We start from the raw sequence: 20,523 nt of genomic DNA, 5'->3' as shown, positions 1-20,523 counted from the left end.
GACTAGAGGGTTTTTTTAGTTAGCTATTTAGTTATTTATTTTCTTTAAAAAAGGATCTGATTAAGTAAAAAAACAATGAGAAAAACAAGCAAATTTGACTTTTCATCATTTTCACAATAAAAAGGTTGAGAAATGAGGGATGAAAAAGGAAAAATGCTTGACATTCATTGAACCTTGTTGTTTTCACCTCCCTTTCTCAGACCAATTTAGTGCTACATTAAGCAGTGCAGACAAGCATTTCAGTTGCTGAAAATCAGCAAGGGGCATTACTTGTATTCAGAATACAACTTATTCCTACTTTCAAACTTAAATATACATAAATAGTTGCAAATCAAACCCTTAAATATTTTCATTACTAGTGTATCTTTTTTTCATTCATATCACTAACTAGACACACAACAGTTTGGCTAAATAAACACAGTATTTTGGGAACAGAGCAAGATTTTTTTTTTTAAATTTTACTTCTTTTAAATTACACAGAATACATAAAATTGCTGTAACAATAGAAATGGCTCTCTAAAAAAAAGACCAGTTGTACAAAAACCTCATCCTCTAGAGTTCTGTAATTCTCAGGACATTGATTGAAGTTGTTTTTTTTTTTTTTTTTAATGTAGTCTCAAAGCAGTGTTCTGGAATTTACGTGAAAGATGAAGAGGGCTATGTACGTACAGCACAACGGGCTGTGGGACTGTCTGTTTGAAGACTACACATGTGAAACAGTCAATTAAAAGACCAAAGGCGAGCACATGGTCATGACCATTTAGAACACGGAGTCAAAACCAATCCCCCTGAGGGTGCTGCAGAAGTGCAATTTTTGATACTGGTATCATCAGCTGCAGCTCAGGTTAACAACATACATTCTAAGCTCTCTTCTTCACTCATGAGCATATTTTTGCTTTTGCAAATGTCTCAGTTGAAATAATCCATGTCTGGTGCCTGTTTCAGGATGATTTGTTCCTAATTTAAAGTTTTAGCACAAGAGAGCTATCCATGGGCCCAGGAGAAACATGTTATTCTGTGTCAAAACGTGTTCAGCCATTGCAGACAACCATTAAATGCACTGTGCAGAAGCTGTATCATCATATACTTTGGAAAAACAGATGGAACTGTGAAGTAGAATCACTTGGATGTCAGAAAAGTAACTTCTGCATTTTTAATGTCAGCCTGTATGCATCTGGGCAATTTCAGGCTCGCAATGCCAGTTTGTACTTGTTCTGCAGTACTCGCAGTTAAATTCACTGTTGATTTCCATCTGCATTGGATAGGTGCTCACACCAGGATTCAAACACTGGGAGGGAAAGGGGATGTGGCCACATATTAGATAACTGTGATTACAGCTACCATCAGCTATTACTGCAGATGCTGTGCAGAGAACCCAGCAGGATTGTGAGGGAGGAAAAACACTCATATACATTACAGGCCTGTATAGCCTTATATATACTTACTTATCTATATTTATTTAAATATATATATATAGGACTACACAGGCAAGCATAAAAGAGGTGTTTCTTAAATTTTTTGTACTTGATTTTGCAACCTTAACTTTTCAATCATGCATTTAATATGAAACAACCAATTGCAAAGTTCTAAAAAGTTAAGAAATTAGGTAGGACATGAAGATGAGGAAATCCAGAGGTAAATCATGAAGAATCTCACTTACTGGAGAAAGAAGATTTTAAAAAAAACCAAACCAAAAAAGAGAAACAAAACAAAAACAAAGCCTGACCCACTGTGGAAACATCAGTCTCTGAAAGAGAGACAAGACAAGCAGCTGAGAATGGAATTACCTCAGCTCCATATTGGTAGGACAAGTGAGACCCAGGGTCTTCTGAAAGAAGAGGAGAGGAGTGGCTCCCCACAGCCTGGGAGGCCAGGGACAGTTCAGTGCACAGAAGTTTTGCAGTGCCAGAAGACTACAGGGAAGACTGAGATTCAAAGACTCAATTCTCTTCCACTTGTCCTGCTGTCTCAGCAAGACACAAAAAAGCTTCAAGGTACAGCAAGCAGGTGATTGAGACCACTTCCTGGTTTGGAGCAAGGGAGCAGGGGACAGGCAGGGCAAGGCAAGCCCAGGCTAGAGAAAAAGAATGAGGACTTGCTAAGAAATCTCTCTGAAATCAGATTCCCCTCCAAAATACAAATTATTTTGTCCTGTCTTTGTTGCATTAAGCACTGTTCTTGCTTGAGGGAATAAGGTCAGGAAGAGCAAATGGCTGCTAGAGCTCTCTTTTTTCAGAAAACACTCTGAAACTCTCTCTTGTGTGTCACTGTGGCAGCATGTGTCACACAGAAATAGGCATTTATGAGATAAAGCTACAACTTCATGATACTTCCGTAAGGGAAAATGAACAAAAAAACAGTGCCTACCAAAAAAAAAAACCAAACCCCAAGTACACTGCAAAAATAAAAGCTTATGTAACTAATTAACAGAATAATTAAACTTCTTTTCAACAAAACATTGAAATCTAGCTCAAAATCCATTGGTGAAACAAGACTTTTTAGTTTTGCTATGACTTATCTCCTTAGAGATAAAAATTCATAATTAGCTATTAAAGGCCTATAAATTATTTTTCTTCCAATTAAACTGTAAGGGTAAAGTAGTAAGAAGCAATAATTTCAATTTATTAATGGTTTTCATGCAGATGCAACATGACAAGCTTTCCACAACAACATAGCTGTACATTTTGTGTACTACAACAGCACAATAAATAAATAAATGTGTAAGGCAGTTAAGCTGCCCTGCCAACACATAACCTGACTGCATTGTTGGTCACAGGTGACAAACAGCAACATCCCTACCCTTTCCAATCCTAATCCTCCCCTTCCTGGCATTCCCCTCCCTTTCCTCTGCCTTCACTTCATGTGAATTACAGTAAAAACACCACGCCCTTTATTGACTTCTCTCTTCTTACACCTGACACTGAAAACACTTATTGAAACACACCTTCGGCCTGGATTTGTTTTTCCTTTAAAGCTACGTAGGCATGTTTGCCATTCTGCAGAAATTGGTCTAGGACTTAAAGCTGTCCAGGGAAAACTATCACGGTATAGATGCAGTCATGACAACTGCTGATTACCAACACACACCAGGCCCCTTAGGTAATTCAAAACATACTTAACCTTAGCAGCAACAAACAAAAAAAAAATATTGCTATTATAGGACTGAAATCTTCAGGCCTTGTAACTCAAAAACATTCCAAAAAGAAACACTTTCTCATGGAACTAAAAGACGGACATTGAAAAAAAATCTGAGAAAGCTACAGCTCTCTTTCACACGCTGGGAATCACATGTTATGGGTTTTCCTGGGGGGTTCAGGTTTTGGAGGTGAGGGTTAATAGCTTAGATTTAATATAAAACAAAGTTTGTCGTGGTTCATAAATCTACAGCAAAGCAAACACACCAAATTCCACTCAGCTCCAAGGAAAGGTCAAGGAAGTCTCCTCAAGAGGTTTAAAGACAAAGGAGGGTAACTATCAAAGCTGGGCAGAAGGACATTAGATACTCATATAAAAAAAAATCCTGAAAGAACAGAAATCTGTCTCTGTTTTACTTTAAATTTAGTATCTGCCCAACAGGCCATGGCTTGTTTGGTTTACATTGTCCAAGGACTTGCCAAGGATTGAGCTCTACAGTTCTTTGCAATGAAATTGCAAAGTTCTCTCTAACCTAAGTTTCATTATTCAGCACTTCAAAGTAGAGCTACAGTAAACAGTAAAATAAATTGAGAAATTACTTACAAGGAATAAAGTGGTATGTTTAGAACCAAATTCAGAAGTGATCTTTAATAATAATACAACTTGGCAAATAACAAAGTCAAAAGACAATAAAGACCTCCTGATTTCATTTAAAAATTAACATAGATATTAAAAATTTCAGTAGTGTTTATGGTGTATGTATGTGACACCTCATGCCATGGTGTCCTTTTTGAAAATAGTGAGCACAAAGTTAAATATATGCACAGTAGCACCTTCTTGAAGAAACTGTTAGCAAAATAACAACAACAATAGCAATAATAATAATAATACCACAACAACCATACCACCACAGTAACAGCAACAACAACAACACCACAGTTGAAAACTAGCAGATTTGCAATATTAACAGAAGTCTCTGGGTGGCATCAGTACGACAAATTCACTAATCTTATCAGAAGAAAATTAGAATATATTTCTGCATGCTGAAGTTATTTTATAATTAAACGTATCTAATCTAAGGATGATACAATAATCCCATCTTCTTGAAGCTGTATAATAATTTTAGCCTAAATTAGATCTCTTCCTGTGATACTCAAGTTACACTACGATCCTCTTCAAAGGCAGCAAGACATGTCAGAAGTCTCCCTAGGGATATGCCACACTGACTCCATTACATCACCCCCGGTGCCCTGGTGACAGCCCCATTAACCCCAGAGGAAATCTATTAAGCAAGGTGTCAGGGCTGGCAAGAGGAGATCCACCTGTTCAGTGTGTCCTGTCTGGGGATTTATTTGCAACATTTGTGCTTGAAGGACACAGTTAGGAGCACTCGAAAATGCTCTGCTGTGACGTCAAGACTCCACAGTCTCTATCTTAAAACAAGACTTGAGAAAAACAAGATTTTCTTCAGCCATTTCTGCACATCATTGGTATCAATTCAGCATGACTGTTAAGTTCTCATTTTAAAATTCCATTATATTATAAATATATCTGTGAATAATAAATTCACTCCGAACCACTTCAGGATAACAATTTCCATGTTGGGAAAATAGGCAAGAAAAATGGTATGACAGAGCCTGTTGCAGAATCTTTTATGATTCACTTTTGTCTACACTTTTTTCTTACACTTCCAATCACCAGTCTCTCTTACCTCTTTTACACTGTATTCTCTCCTCACAGAAATGTACTAAACACACCCTTGCTGGTAAGTCATTGACTCACTGCAGATGAAAGGAAAAAAGGCACCACAGCTCAAGTGAAGAAAGGAAATACGTGCAAACACTATTCCACAGGTTCCAACAAAAAAGAGGACTCCCTCGAGAAAGTTCAGCAAAAGAACAGCTGTATTACTTCTGAAACCAATCAAAATTCACACCCCTTCTTATCAGAAAGGGGCTGAAGCGTAGTTTGTCAAAAGTATAACTTATTTTGCTAGAACTTATTCAAGGCATGTGTTGCTCAGCATTTCTGTGCAATGACTTTTAAATAATGTTTTAAATAATTTTGATCAATAAGTAAAAAAAAAAAAGTAAATACTAGGTAGAAACCAGCTATACTTACAAACATGTAATTGACAATATAAGATATCATATACAGGTGTTTTTTTCCCTCAGGCGAGCTTCTGAAAACACAGCTGCAAACAAACTTCTAGATTAGGCATCACAACTTGAGTGGTTGTCATTGTAATGGAAAGAAACCTACACTGCACCTGAACAAACTACTTTGTGCACTCCTCAGGCTGCTGCGAAGCTCCACTACAGCTATGGTGGTTCTGTTACTGGTACAAAGTGTGTAAACCCATGCAAATGCACGTTATTCTTCATCTACTCATAAAGTCTTTACATACTTGTAAAGTCATGCTTTATTTTTACTTACTTTGAACCAAATTACTATGCTAGCCTTAGCTCAGCTCTGTTGCTAAACAGGCCAGAGCAGACTTTTCCCAATGGGTTTATTCCTGTTGGATGCATCAACCATGAAATCATTAAAATTTCTTTTTCTTTTGAGAAAGAAAATCAAAGATATGACCAAGAAATCATAAACAAACAAAAAAAACACCCCTCATCTAACAACAATAATTAACACAGCAAATATTTTTTTGATATCTCTTACAGAAAAGATTCATTCTAGGGGTTACAATACTCCAGCAAAACCAATATGCTAACTATACTAATTTCTAAATCTAAGCACAAACATCTGTCCTGCTCTTCTTCCATAAGGCCCATGGTAGAAGCCAAGCACTTGGAAGACAGCAGCTCACTGCAAAGCAGAGAAGGCCTGCCCATTACAGGCTGCTTTTCCAAAAGCTTTCATTGCAGACATTTGCTTTCTATAGGCAGCATTATGTTGTTAGATCTGCTTCCAGGACCATATACCTCCTGAGCTTTACGACCTTGACTGCTTATGCAGTCTGCTTATGCTCGTTGCAGAACTGCATCCCCACGGTGACTGGGGAGATTTATTCCACAAGAGGACTGGAGAAAATCCCGCAGGGAGATTCTGTAGAGTGCCCCTTGCCTAGGTTGTACATCCAGAGGTGTTATGGGATGCAAAGCCAGGCACACCCAATACAATTACAGCCCTGGGTCAACACTCTGGGTATTCATTAACTCTTTTTACATGGCTGCTAATGCTGTCTTCCTTTAGTATGCATTGCAGGGGCAGACAAAACAATTATTAATGCATCCTACAATAGTAGAGCCAAAAGGCAGGACCAGCACTTCATTTTGGTTCCAGAGTTGAAGTTACATAGAAGGAGCAAGAAAATACCCAATTAACATGGCATAAAGTACCAGGCACATATATACACCACCAGGATGAATTAAAAGACATCAGGAAGGTGCTTTTTCTGTAATTTTTCATACACAAGAAGGACAGACTACTGCATTGAGAACCTTAGCCAAACAAACAAACATGGAAAAAGCAAATCTCTAACATTTAAACCTCACAGAAAGAGACAAATGTTTTCTAGAAGAAAAAGTAAAAAGTGAGAAGACAATCCTAGCTCAATGCTCCAGCAAAACTCCTGGTCCACCTGTTACTAGAACATAGTTGGCATATCCACTTTTTCATGGATAAGGTACAAACATCCATATGTCAGGCCTAAGGAGGGCCATGGATGTAAACAGATCTAATGGTCTGTGCTACCAGAAGGCTTCAACAATCTAAATGGAGTGCACCAGAAGCAGGCTGAACACAACATATGAGGACAAGAGCACTAGCTCAACAACAAGAAAACAGCATCCCCTGACACCGTTTTATGCTTTTCTGTAAAATGAAAGGATTATGACAGATGGAGCTGTTACAGTACTCAGTATTGCACTTTAATGAAAAAGACATTGCACTTGCAATACAGAACTCATTTACACCAGGGCTGTGTACAGAGCATGTAGACATCATAACTGGGACATGAGAAAATATGCTTATATGTTTAGTCAATCCCTTATTTTTAATAAAATTGAAAATTAAAAATATTTCTCATAGAAATTATGAATATGTTTTAATCTGAATAATTCATTGAAAAATATAGACATTCTGTGTCTATTAGTGACACAGAATGTCTAAATGTCTATAATCACAATTAGTGATTAGACAGTAGGAACTCTACAGTTTCCAAAATAGGCATCCAGGAAGATATAAGAAAACAAAACATCTCATCTTCCCGCCAGGGAAAAAAAATAAAAATTTTGTTTAGGCAGGGTTATTTAATGCAATCCAATCCTCTATAAAGGAAAATATGAAGTTACAAAGTTGCCCAGAATGATTAAATCAGCAACCACAAACTAAAAGATTCCACTTTTAAGTCTTACCACATTACATTTGGTTCTCCTTTGGAAACATGAAAACATGTCAGATCTCCATCTGCAGTTCAGAGCTCATCTTTGCTTATAGGGAAGGGGGAAGGAAAAAAGAAAAAAAAGGAAAAAGAACCAACAAAAAGACAAAGCAACCTCAAAACTACAGATCCCTTTCAAGATGCAGTATTCTGGAGGTCTCTAGATCACGTAAACAAGTCACCTGCCTTCCTTCTACTAACCAATAAAAGTTAATACAGTCCTGAAGCTTGCTTTTCCATACAAGGAGAACTGCAGAAGCCAAGAAATAAATATCTATATTTAGCGTTATCTAGAAGCTCTGCTAGCATCTCACGCTCCCCTCCACTTTAAATCATTTATAATAAAACAAATCCCAAGACCATAAACCTCTTGATATTTTCCAGAAAGTTCACCACCTGTTTACTGCACATTCGTTTTATGAACAGCTATTACAGCTTCAGAACAATTTTGGAGGTAATGAGGCAGGGCTGTAAGTAATTTATTATTAATGGGGAAAAGAGAAAATGAAGCATACTTCCTACAGTTCATGTTTCTTGACTTTAACTGTGAACACCTGAATTTCTTTCTTAAGACTATGGTAAACTTACTTCCTTCTGCCCAGCTACTCCCATCTTTCATTGATTCTCTCAGTAGGCACAAAGTAGCTGCCCCAGCCGCCTGTCTACTGCTCTCTAGGCAGGGTAGAAGCAGTCACAGCAGTTGCCCTGCCCTGGGTCCCTCACCTGTTTTTACAATCCACTCTAACCTTCAAGGTCTAAAATCTAGCCTGCATTCCTGTTTTCTTTGCCCTGCCAGAGCTCCCCCAGCTAGAAGTACATATTGCTGCATTCTTATGTGTGTGCATATGTCTATTACTGGGATAATTAAAGGGAATCTGGGTTCTGACTGTCTGTGCCCTCAGGGAAGAGACAGGAACATCTGCTGCAATGCCTACTTATTTCTTATTTTTCTGAACAAGGGTTTGGAATTGTTTATGCTTCATTGTTCAAACACACATATTGCATACAAATATAAGAAAGTGTAAGGGAAAAAAGACTGAACCCCCACCTAGATAAAAGTGGTTTCAGTGCTACCAGCAGAGTCAAAAACCACTGACTTCACACTTCATCCAGCACAGAGCCCTAATGCTCTTCCCAGGGAGAGCAGCTACTCCTTACGGTTACCAGCTGTGGCCCCTGTGCTGCTCCTGCCAATCTTCCTGAATGTGACGGAGGGACAGACTGACCACGAAAAACATTTGACATCCTTAGTCATGCACTCTCTTCAGAGGGGTTTAATCTTTCACATTTTAACACTTAAATGCTGGCTTCGGCAGCCAGCCAAAGAATTCATTTTGAAGGAAATCATGTCGTATAGTTATGGGAAATCAGTATTTAGTCTCAAGACAGAGTTTTGTAAAGAAATCTGCTCAATTTTAATACATGTATTGTAGGGAGAAGAAACATAAAGCCAACTGCCCACAGACAGTTATGCCCTGGTATTTTTGTTGAAAATATCTATGCTTCAATTAGCAAGACTTTTTTCTAGAATTGACCATCTTGCAATAATGCATCCTTACTTATGTTGGATTATGAACATACTAAACTTTTTTATTTACATTGTTTCAGAAAAATAAAATTTGTCGATCCTACCAATTCTGCCCAATTTTATGGGCTCATAAAATATTTTCATGTCTGATGATATTTCATGAAAAAACACAAAACTCAGCAAAATAAGACATATTGAAACACAAAGGGTGTGGAGAGCAAAGCCTGACACTAATCTTTCCAAGAGTTTGGAGCCAGGAGATCAAAGAGGAATATACTCCCCACCCCCTCCATTCCCCTACCACAAAAACAAAAAGATGCCCCAAAGCCAAAAAAAAAAGAAAGCAACAAGCAAGAAAAAGAAAAGGAAGAACCACAACACTACTATTAACACTTCTCTTTGTAGAACTTACTTTTGTTCTAAAAGGCACTGTTAAACTCCAGGGTTTTGTCACTATTAACAACTACTTTAGTTGATTTACTGTAGAGCTGGCTGTAACATGGCCACCTCCTAATTCTCAGAAGTGGTACAAAAGAGTGATAAATCCACCAAAACAAAATCTGAAGTGAGCACTGGAAATGGAAAGACAAGCTTACGACAAGTTAAAGTTTGGTCCAACCTGAATATGACAAATTGTCATGTAGCATCTACCATGCTCAGCTGCACAAAATCAGCTGCTACCCACTGTCCAACAGTCTTGTCAACAGCAGGCAAACACTGCCACAGAAGGAAGACAGGGAAGAAAGCACGTGAAAAAAAACCCCCACTTTGAAGAAGCACTGGCTATGGTTCTCTATTTCCACCCAATCTATGCAATAAACAGAAAGTGTCTTGATAAGGTTATTTAAGAAACTAAGAAGAAAAAAAAAAAATTAACTAATGTTTTTCTTCTCCACCTCTTAAGATTTCCTGGAAATTTTAGAGCTCCAAGCAAGGCCCAAGGATGGGCCAGGGTTTCCCCAATCTCTCAGCCAAAGTGAGAAGGCAGCAGAAGGTGACATTCAGTGACAGGCAGTAAGGTGCCATCAAGTGACTGCAACACAGGCCCCATAAAAAACACTGCACAGGATCTGGAAGGGAAGACCACTGGAATGAGTATTTCCAGTAACTGTGTCACTACCAAGTATGAAAACAAAGTTGTCCAGGATCAGATGGCCAGTAACTGCAGTTGTTGACATATTTTCTGAACTAGTAGTCTAGGATACTTAGAATTAGAGAATGGCTTGGGTTGGAAAATATCACTAAGACATCAAGCAACTGTTAACCCAGCACTGCCAGGGTCACCACTAAACCAGCTCCCCAGGGTGCCACGTCTCCATGTGTCTCAAATACATCCAGGGATGGCTACTCCACCACTTCCCTAGGCAACCTGGCTCAACACTCAACAATGCTTTCAATGAAGAAGTTTTTCCTAATATCCAATATAAGCCTTCCCTGACACAACTTGAGTCCATTTCCTCTTGTCCCACCACTTGTTACTTGGGAAAAGAGATCAGTCCACATCTGGCTACAGCTTCCTTTGAGGCAGTTGTAGAGCACGATAAGGTCACACCTGAGTCCCCTTTTCTCCAGTCTTTTCTTATGAAAAAAAATTGAAATTCTATCTGGTGGGGAAAAAAAAATAAAATAGAAAAAAGTCAGAGCAATATTGTGCTCCCTCTTGCTTTAAGCACACACAAAAAAAACATGACAGAACTTCATCTGCTTATGAACTCTATTTCTTGATTGCTGATCTGTTTCTTTAACAGATCCCAGTTTGGATGATTTACAACCTTTTAGCAAAAAATGCAGCTCTTTTGAAGAAGAAGAAAAAAAACAAAAAGTACCAAAACCCCAGATTTTAATTCCATCTGCCCACTTTGTAGAGCTAGTAGAATGCAGCAAGAGCCTCTCACTCATTTTGCTTCTTTGTTAACAACCAGAGAACTGCACATGCTCTAAACAGCCACATTAGGGCAATAAGGAACAAATCAGCCATGGAAAGGCTCATAGGACATGTTTGCACAGCTCACTAGCCATTGTAGCCACTGATAATTTTATCTTATCAAAAATTACGAAAATTATTAGCATTACATGAAGGTCCAGAACTTGGCTGGGATGCTAAATCAATTTAAATTGATGCTTGCTTAAAAACATGATCACTTTCAGGGTGAAAGAAAAAAGTAGCTGGTATGCAAGTCCTTTCCTTAGAGAATTCAGCCCCTGCCACTTCCTCATTTTTATGGGACTGGGCACCAATGACAGGGGGTGATTTAGGGAAATATAGGGGGATAGTAACCTTCAATCTCTAAAGATATTTTCTTCATTAACAGTAAAGAGTTCAAGGTTGCTATTCCATAGCAGGAGCTTAATCTCCTATACAAAGGTAAAGACAAACATGACTCAATTGAAAAAAAAAAGTGGAACTGGTCAAGGAATTATTTTTCTCCTTAAGAGGGGCTGGTTCTTGGCAAGGTAGCACAATCAATCTCGTAGCCCTATCATCTAGACAAACCAAAGTTGCAGTATCTAGCAATCAACATTTCTTCACTGATGAATCATCTTCATTTAAGGAAAAACCCAAAAGGTGATAGGGAATGGAAAGCAATACACCTTAATCCCACTGCACTTTCTGGCAGGAGGCCTTTGAAATATATTTATGAAAAACTGGAAAAAGAAGGAAAAAGAAGTAAAAACTAAACAGCATAGTAGACTACTATTGAGTTTAAAAGAAAACTTGCAACAAGATTAGGGGAAAGAGAAGAGTACAAACAAAAACAAGTTCATATGCCATTTATCCTTCTTCATTCAGCCCACATATTATTTCCTCTTGGCATATGTTAAGTGCATGCACTCCGTACACAAACCACAGGACAAAATGAGCAGAGCGATGCCCTGAGTCTATATTACTTAGACAAACATCAAGTAAGGGAATTCTGTGGTGGTCAGACAATAAGGTTAAAATAATATATTTCTTAGGATTCTCTAACCAAGAAATCAAAAATAACTGTGCTATTTTTTTTTTTCTGGTTAACCTCAAGCTGAAATGAAGGGTTTAAATTCATTTCTTCTATGGATTGAGACATGCTATTTTTAAGCATGTTTATTCAACAGATAACTTTGTTACAGCCCAGTATGTATTTAAATTATCGCTAAATATAGCTTCTAAAATTATGTAAATTGATGTTTTTTTGTTGAGACAGCACAACTTTAAATTCTGATTATTTTATGGGAGCCTAGAAGAATGAGACTTGCCCCAGAGCAAATGTTCTCTGCTGTTCTCTCAGTACCAATTAAGTCAAGTTCACAACTGCACTTTACTTCTGATTAAAAAAGCAACTTTATGCAGGTAAACTGCAGGACAGTCAACACTTAAAATTTCACAGCTGAAACTGGATTTGGGTCAATTTTTTTTCCAGCTCACCCACACGCTGCTGAGCAGTTGTGACAGCCCCTTCAGTTCTACCTCAAGGATGGGGTCTGTCTACAGAACGAGTCTTCATCTGAGTTTTGACAGGTCTGGTGTTTCAAGTTCAGCAAATGTGTGTGTCTGGGGAAACAAGCTGCCACTGTAACTACTTTTATTCTTTTTGTTGATTGTTTTCATTTTTGGTATTGTTCTTTTTTTTTAATCTAATAAAATGTCAGGTCCACACAGAGCTACCACGAAGGCTCTGTAGAGCAGGTGGACTATGAAATGCTGGAAATATTTAGACAAACATTACACCAGTCAATTGTTTTGCTTTGGGTTTTTTTGCTTAAGAAGAGTTCAACCTTTATAAAGCATCATTGTGTCTCATAGAGCAAATGTGGTTTTTACAGCCTTTTCTAACTGTTTAGGTTAAACACTACACTATAATTCCTTTACTATAATAAGGGAATGTTTTTTTCCAAGAAGCAGACCATCAGTAATCCCTAATACACTTACAGAGCTAACATTTCATATCTACATGCAAACGAAAGTATATCCAAATAAAATAAAATTTAATAGAAATAAAATTGTAAGACTATTTTTAATGAGTAGCTTATTTAAATCCTTTTTCTCTCTTAACTCTTATGCTATTTCAAGCATAATTTCTTTCTTTTCATATTGTAAACATATGGAAACGTGTGTAAAGATCAAGGATCTTACACTGAGCTCTGTGTATCCATTCTGTAACCTGCACCTTCTTTCCATTCACCCAGTTCTATGTTACACTTGATTTATAACCCCTTGACTCCAACTGCTGGAATTAGTTAGTATAGCTGATGAATTCTTAGTACATGCATATAACATATGCAGACAGATTTTGGGTTTTTTTAACTTTTTTATTAAGACTGCATTTCAAGAGATTAGCACATTTTTGCACATCTAGAGGCAGTCTCCTCCTTAGAGAGAGAGAGAGAAAGGAATGTCATAGAGGGACCATGCACCATCAGTTAGTTTCACCACATGAAACACTGAACTGCACACTCCTGGGCTGATCCTGTCAATCCCTCCAATACTTGCAGGTCTATTTTATATAAATAAATATATATAAATTATATAAATCTGTTTTCTGTGATAGTTCCTAACAACTTTAATTTATGAGAAAAGGAAATTTCCAGCTTCCAAGGAAGACACAAAGTGCCTTATTCTAGTTTAAGGAAGCTCTATGACAAGAAATTTTAGAAGTGGCAACATTTTCTGATCTATAGCAGACTTTCATATTTATAGATTCTGGGAGAGCAAAAAGGTGCATTATGCAGTCCTAATATTAATTATGCAGATAAACAAATTGCAACATGGTTATTGCAACTGTGTATGAGAGACATAAAATGAAAGCTTTTAGATCATGTCAAAAATGCTTTCAAAGTGTGTGCATCTCCTGCTACTGCATCTTCTTTTTCCTCTTCCACCACAAACAAAGTACTTGAGTAAAAGTTCTCAACTTTAAATTCTTGCCATTTACTATCAGAAGATATATCACAGTCTTCAACTAAAAACTATTTAGCTGGAAAAATCAGTGCTAGAAATAGTTATATGCATCTCTACACAAGGTAGCTTGACAGAATCATCACCTACGTGAGCAATTTTTGATAGGCAGTGGGAAAGAAAGTAAGCTCTTTCAGGAGATATACTCCTCTTCCATGTTTCACAGTGACAACTCCTGGGGACTGTTTTGTCTTTTTATTAGGTTTTTTTGCAGCTGTTCATCCATACACTATACCAGACTCTCACCCCATTAGTTTTATTTAATAGTTTATACTCCATCTACCATACCTCTCAAAGGAAGACAAATCAAATAAGTACATTGCTACTTTGGCATACCAGAAACTACAAAAAAAAAAAAAAAGCTTTGATCAGTCATAAATAAAACAAAAGTGTTGACATCTCTGTAAAGCCTTGGTTGATGTTCAGCATCCCACACAGTATTTAGCTCTGGTGGATCTAATACTGTTAGGTGACTTTACAGAGTAGGGCATTAATGCAGCACTCAAAGGGATTTTAACTGTTACAAATTGATTTCTCAACTCGATGTTGGTCTAGCAGCACTAATAACATCAATAAATACAGAGAGCATTTTCCTATAGGCATTCATGAAGTCAGCAAATGTCAGAGGAAGAATATGGATATCAGCATGATGGCTGGTTGAAACCTGCCAACCCCTATTGCAGGATTCATTCGGAGAGTGCCTTCTCACACACATCTCTCTTCTTACACTCTGATACCCCAAGTAATCCATTCCTAACATACAGAATCAAAGACAAACCTCTCAGGCACTTTTTCCTGGGGTTTCAAAACTTCTGTTTTCCATTAACTGTCAATCCTGCAACTCCAAGTCAAATGCCATGTGCCCACACCAACTAGGTTACCCAGCTATCACATGCTGTATACTGCATTGCAAATATGTTTCTAGATGTATGTTGTAATAGTTACTAAGGACTCCCAACAGATTATTGTGTGAAGTGTGAACTACAGCTTGTCAGAATATTTTTCAAGACATGTCCGTTCATAAAGGCTACGGTATGTCATGGACATGTACTAATTAACGGTATTTTTACCACAAAGGTCAAGAGGAACTCTGGCATTGAAAATCATACTAGATCTCATAGTAAAAATCTGACCATAAATGTTGCTATATAATTCTATTTCCCACATATATTTACAGCAAAAAGAAATAGGTTTTGTTCAGTACACTCTAACTGTGACACTACCTTTGGCTATACCAAAAGATGCAACTGGAACAAGATGGCTTCTGTCCCTAAAAAGCCTTAGCATAGTGACTTAGAACTGGAAGAACATCACTAGAAATTAAATATGATGGAGAACAAGAGAAGTCTAGAAGGCAGGATAAGTGTCAATTCAAGAAACTCTCCTAAATAGTGGCTGAATTAGATTCATAAAATGACACATTTTTAATCAACTCCTAGAACACAGGACTGGTAATGAGTCTCAATTATTTTCTCTCACAGTTGCATATACAAAACCAAAAAGTACATGCAGTTATCTCTTAGTTTGTGAAATTAAAAAGCTAAGTGCCATAATTTTAACTGAGCTACTTTAATTACTTTAATTTACAATATTGTGTATGCGTGTTCTGATAAAGAATAGCATTTTAAACTAAATTATACGCACAATATGAATGCTAAGGAAACCAGATATTTCATCAGAATAACTCATACTATTTAGCCCATCAATAAGTGAGTGATAAAGGTCCCTCCTTCACAATACACAGATGGTTTGTTGTTCTGAGTACAGAGTTCATTCTCCAGTGTATTGAAGAACAGGACAGCTGGTACTATTACTATTATTAAACCATTAAAATGCCAGAACAAAACACTTTCTGTAAAAAACACAACACTATTTTCTCTAAGTTTATGAAAAGAATGGAAACAAATCTTTTCTCAATTAAAATTCAATAAATTTTAATTCATTGGAACAAAAAACTTACACATGTGCTTTCTTAGAAAAACAGGAGGAATGCAGTACGTAATAGAATACATCTTAATCCCTACATCCTCATAACTGCAAACTGTTTGGAACTCATTTTAAGTTGTGACACTAACGGAAATATCTCAATTCAAATAAACAAAAAAAAAAAAGGTCAGGTAAGTTATTAACTGCCTCAGGTTTTTACAGAAAATATTCTCCAAGTATTCTTCACTTTGTTCCAACTGTTCCTCCACATTCCACCCCAATACTCAAGATGACAAACAACCACATGTATGAAGAGACTGTCCTGGTGAAGGAAGGAACTTGTGGTGCAGCTGCAATGCAAAAAGTCTGTGTGTATCAGGCGTAAGCAGGGACAAGGAGGAATTTAGAAAGACCATGTGGACATGCAGGGATTACATCAGGTTAAACAAAATTCAGTGGGAGTTACAACTTGCATGGAATATCAGGACAAGTGGAACAGCTTCTACTGCTCCAGTAGTAATGGAAGGTTGAACAGGGAAAATACCAGCCTGCTGCTGACTTGGACAGGTAACCTAGCGGCAGCAGACCTGGATGATGCTGAGGGACTCAATATCACAACTAAGGTATCAAAGGCATCTGTTGTTTAGCAGAAGGGGTTCCAGAACTACCAGTTAGAGAGCAAATGTTCAACACCCCTTACTCCACCCGAGCCAGCAACAAGTGGAATAACACAAGGGTTGATCCCGGGACCCATCCTGTTTAACACCTTAATCAAGAAGGGGAGGCAATAGAATGCACTCTCTGTATAGTTTGCAGATAACACCAAATTCAGAGAACCAGTTGATAAGCTTGAGGGTGGAGCTGCCACCCAGAGAGGCCTAGACAGGGTGAAGGAAGGGGACAAGAGTGACTTCATGAAATTAAGAGTACACATGTAGAATTGGGCACTTGGAAAGGAATAACTCCATGCAACAGTACAGGCTGGTTTTAATCACAAAGGAAAATGAGTCACCCACATTTAAGTGATACATTCAGTTAAAAATTCTGAACAAGCCTAGTTGTATTTAATTTCCATAGAATACAGCCCAGATTTTTATCTAACAGCACTGAATGCACCTATTTTTCTCATGACATTCTACATTAAAAGCAGAGGTTTCCATGAAGTGATTACACAATCTCCAGCCTAGTCCTGGAAAAGATTTTTGTCACTTACATCTTACCTTTGTATGCAATAATTGGATGCTCAGCTCTGTGGCAGTGGGTATCTTCTGTTGTTGTTGGTTCCAGTATTCCTAACACCCCAAGTCCTGCCAAGAGCAGTGTGAGGAGGCAGCTTCCTTTCATGGTGGTCATGCTGTCCTCCACAGCAGTCACTTCTTTTAACTATCTACTCTTCTTGCACTCATGTGGGAAAAGCACCTGGAGAATTCAAAGAAATTTATTTAAGAACAAGAGCAAACCACAGAAAAAATTAGACAATTCTTGACATTTAAAACACAACAATATTGCTTTCTTTCTGTGTAGCATTTGACTACTCAAAAGTATGCTGTCAGCTGCTCCTCTAATTACTTCACAAAACTATCATCAGTTACCTAATTTAGGAAAATCAATCTATCACCAAGCAGGATTAAAAAACTGATATTCATTACCCCCTCTTTTTTATTTTGTAACTTGTGGGGAAAAGAATATTCTCCAACATTTTTTATTTTATCCTCTTGGATAGAAAAAACATATCTAAATCATCTTCCCTGTTCACTTGGATCCACTGCTCCTTGCCCTGCTTTCCTCAGAGACGAAGGAGTGCTTTGACTTCTTCCAAGCACAAGGTAGAAAAGGAATTGTACCCTCATGTGAATGACTGCTTTGAGAGAACAACAGCCCTAGGGCATGTATTTTTTGCCTGTCTGTAGAGTTTGGATGTAACACCACAGAAAGGGGTAGGACAAGATTCACCTCAGTGCTTTGACACATATTTCTGCTTTATAGCAGTGAGGGTCACTGGTTCTGACACTGGCTTAGTCCCCATCCATTTGCCAAGACTGATGACAAGGCTCGGAATTGCAGACTCAAATGATGAAGACCCCTTTTCAGTAAAACTAAGCTACCAATCAACAGTGCAATGGTTTTCATTTAGAATCAGAATAAAGCTGAAGTTCAACTCCCTGATCTTTTGAAACATCCAATAACCAGACACCTAAATAAGTAATAGAATATGTACAGTGTCAATATAATTTTAGATCCAAGCCAGTTTCTTTAGTTTTATCACTAAAAACATTCCAAGCAGTAACAACCTCATCATACAACCCGAAAGAAACTTTCACCACTAGCAGCTTTACTGAGTCACACAGGCTTGCATGCTGATAACACGCAGATATGAGACATCACTGCCTTTCATGAGGGAAGACCAGAGATCTGAGACAGCTCCATAAAGGCAGAAAAGTCACTCTGCTAAATTATGGAGCAACTTAGGAAAAGAAAATCAGCAATTTTGACTTGTAATACGTTTGATCTCACTGAATTATAGTGTGCTGTTTAATAAGGTGGAAACTTTCTATTTACGTAAAATAAACATCCTAAATGCATAAAACAAAGGGCTGTTAATGCAAGGATACTCCACAATAACAGCAGTGTGTTTCAAAAGCTACACTCAGAAGGCAGGATGGACAGTAAACATTGGTCCCTAACATTACTAGCACCAGCCTTCATAAGAGAAACTGCTCTTCTCTTACCACCTTATTTTGCCATCTTTAGTTGCCTTCCAGCTTAGACCTGGACACTTCTAACCCTCATTAATTTAAACTAAAATAAATACATCAAAGACATAATACATCTCAGCAGCACATTTAATAGTCAATTTTAGCTTCTCTGCTAAATTTTTTTCAGTCACTGAAAAGAAGGGGAGGAAGCTTCTAGGCAATTAAATTCATAGTCTTACCTTCCTAAGCAGTATCTTATGATGTCATGTACCAGTATGACTGTGGCCCTACAAATTGCTTGTGGCTCACAACAGGCAGTATCTGTTCATAGAAATTCTGGGTAGTGAAGCACGTAGTGCATAAAGCACTTGTTCCAATGTTTGATAGTCCATTTTCTGCAAGGTTGATATTTAAATGTATTATGCACTATTCTTACACAAATTCGCCCAGTTTATGTGGGTTATAGCATTCCTATTCCTAACTTACAGATCATACAAATACACTACTAACAGCTACTTCTAATTCATATTTCTGTAAGATTACGTTTGTACATTTAGGAAGCAAAATGAAGGTCTAATACCTTCATGAAGGTCTCAAAAGCTGTTTTTCTTTGCACACAGTACAGCAGCAAGTATCCCAACACCTAGGAATATGGTATTTTCATGTTATTAAAAAAAAAAAAACACCAAAAAAACACCCTTTTGTTTCTTTTAATTTTGAAAGTCTCAGAAATACTCATAAATGTGTGAATATAATGGAAAGGAATTAAACAAGAATGAAACATTTGTACTGAAATCACAGCTTTCTTTGTCTCCTTGGCTGTAAATGAAGCCCCATGGTCTTTATGTAACCAGGCTTCCATATCGCAGCCAAGTTTCAAAAAAACCCAGCTCTACTCAGAACACAACAAAAAGATAATCCCATTTCTCCAGAAAGAAAGAAAAGCACCACTACTCTTCATCCAAATATTAAATATGTACACAGGTATGGATGCCTTGGTTTTCATTACAAAAAGGATGATTACCTTCATGGGACTAATCATGGTATTAGTAAGGACTAAGATGTAAATGTCAACAGGTCTGATGTCTTGTGCTCTGGAGGTATCGAGAGGACTCCTCCCTGAATTGAAATGTCCCCCCGAACAGAACTCAGTAACAGAAACAAAGGTTCCTTCACACCACCACCTTTCCTTGGTCTCTAAATCCATACAGTATCCTCTTTCCTATCAGACTACTGACATGCCATAGGTGGTCTCTGACACAGTTGTTTACATGTCATAGTCATGCTGTGGAAGAATTTTGGGGCCAAGGACTTTCTTCCGTACTAGCTGAACTCTTCCTCTCACTGCCTGCATCTCACATGGCAAAAACTGAGGCAGGAAGCACTCCTTTCTCTCAATCACAATATCCAAAGACAAGGAGAAAGGAGAAACAAAGAAGTGTGTGAATGCACTTGACAATATATCTCAGAAAAAAACAATAACAGTCTAAATTTTTCTCTACCTCAACCTCTAGCTGTTTAAATGCACTGCACTATTTTATTAATTTAAGTCTATTAGTGGTTTTAGATGTATTAATTTAAAAATATTGTTGTAGGGAACTGTGAGGAGACGCTTACTTGCAACAACTGAAAGGAGAGCCTTCAGAGGCCCTAACTGGCAAGAGAACAGTAAATCAAGGCACTAGATAGAAACCTCATCAAAAATTCTTTAAGTCACTGTCCACTTCATTACACAACTGCGTGCATGGAAAGAGAAAGGAGTTTGGAGACTGCACCTAATACACTGCTAGAGTAAAAAAATTAAAAATGTTTTTTTTTAAAGATCCCCAAACTAAACAAGCAAAACGAACCAAACAAAATTCCTCCCCCAAGAACCAAAAGACCCACACATCCCCAACCCCGACAAAAA

At 37.7% G+C, this 20,523-nt stretch overlaps 1 protein-coding gene across 6 annotated transcripts in view; it reads right to left on the bottom strand.

Annotated features, from left to right (window-relative positions):
• Positions 1-20,523, bottom strand: part of SEMA5A (semaphorin 5A) — a 318,391-nt gene that overhangs the window by 200,759 nt on the left and 97,109 nt on the right. For all 6 annotated transcript variants that reach the window (XM_032118104.1, XM_032118127.1, XM_032118114.1 and 3 more), the window contains one exon: positions 17,139-17,337. In XM_032118104.1, the coding sequence (XP_031973995.1) occupies positions 17,139-17,271 (133 nt within the window). In that variant the 5' untranslated portion in view covers positions 17,272-17,337. The remainder of the gene's footprint in view (positions 1-17,138; positions 17,338-20,523) is intronic.

This window comes from Corvus moneduloides, chromosome 1 (assembly GCF_009650955.1).
Source record: "Corvus moneduloides isolate bCorMon1 chromosome 1, bCorMon1.pri, whole genome shotgun sequence".
Taxonomy (NCBI): Eukaryota; Metazoa; Chordata; class Aves; order Passeriformes; family Corvidae; genus Corvus; species Corvus moneduloides.
Note: the sequence above shows the minus strand (reverse complement) of the source record. Positions and strands in the feature narration are given on the sequence as shown.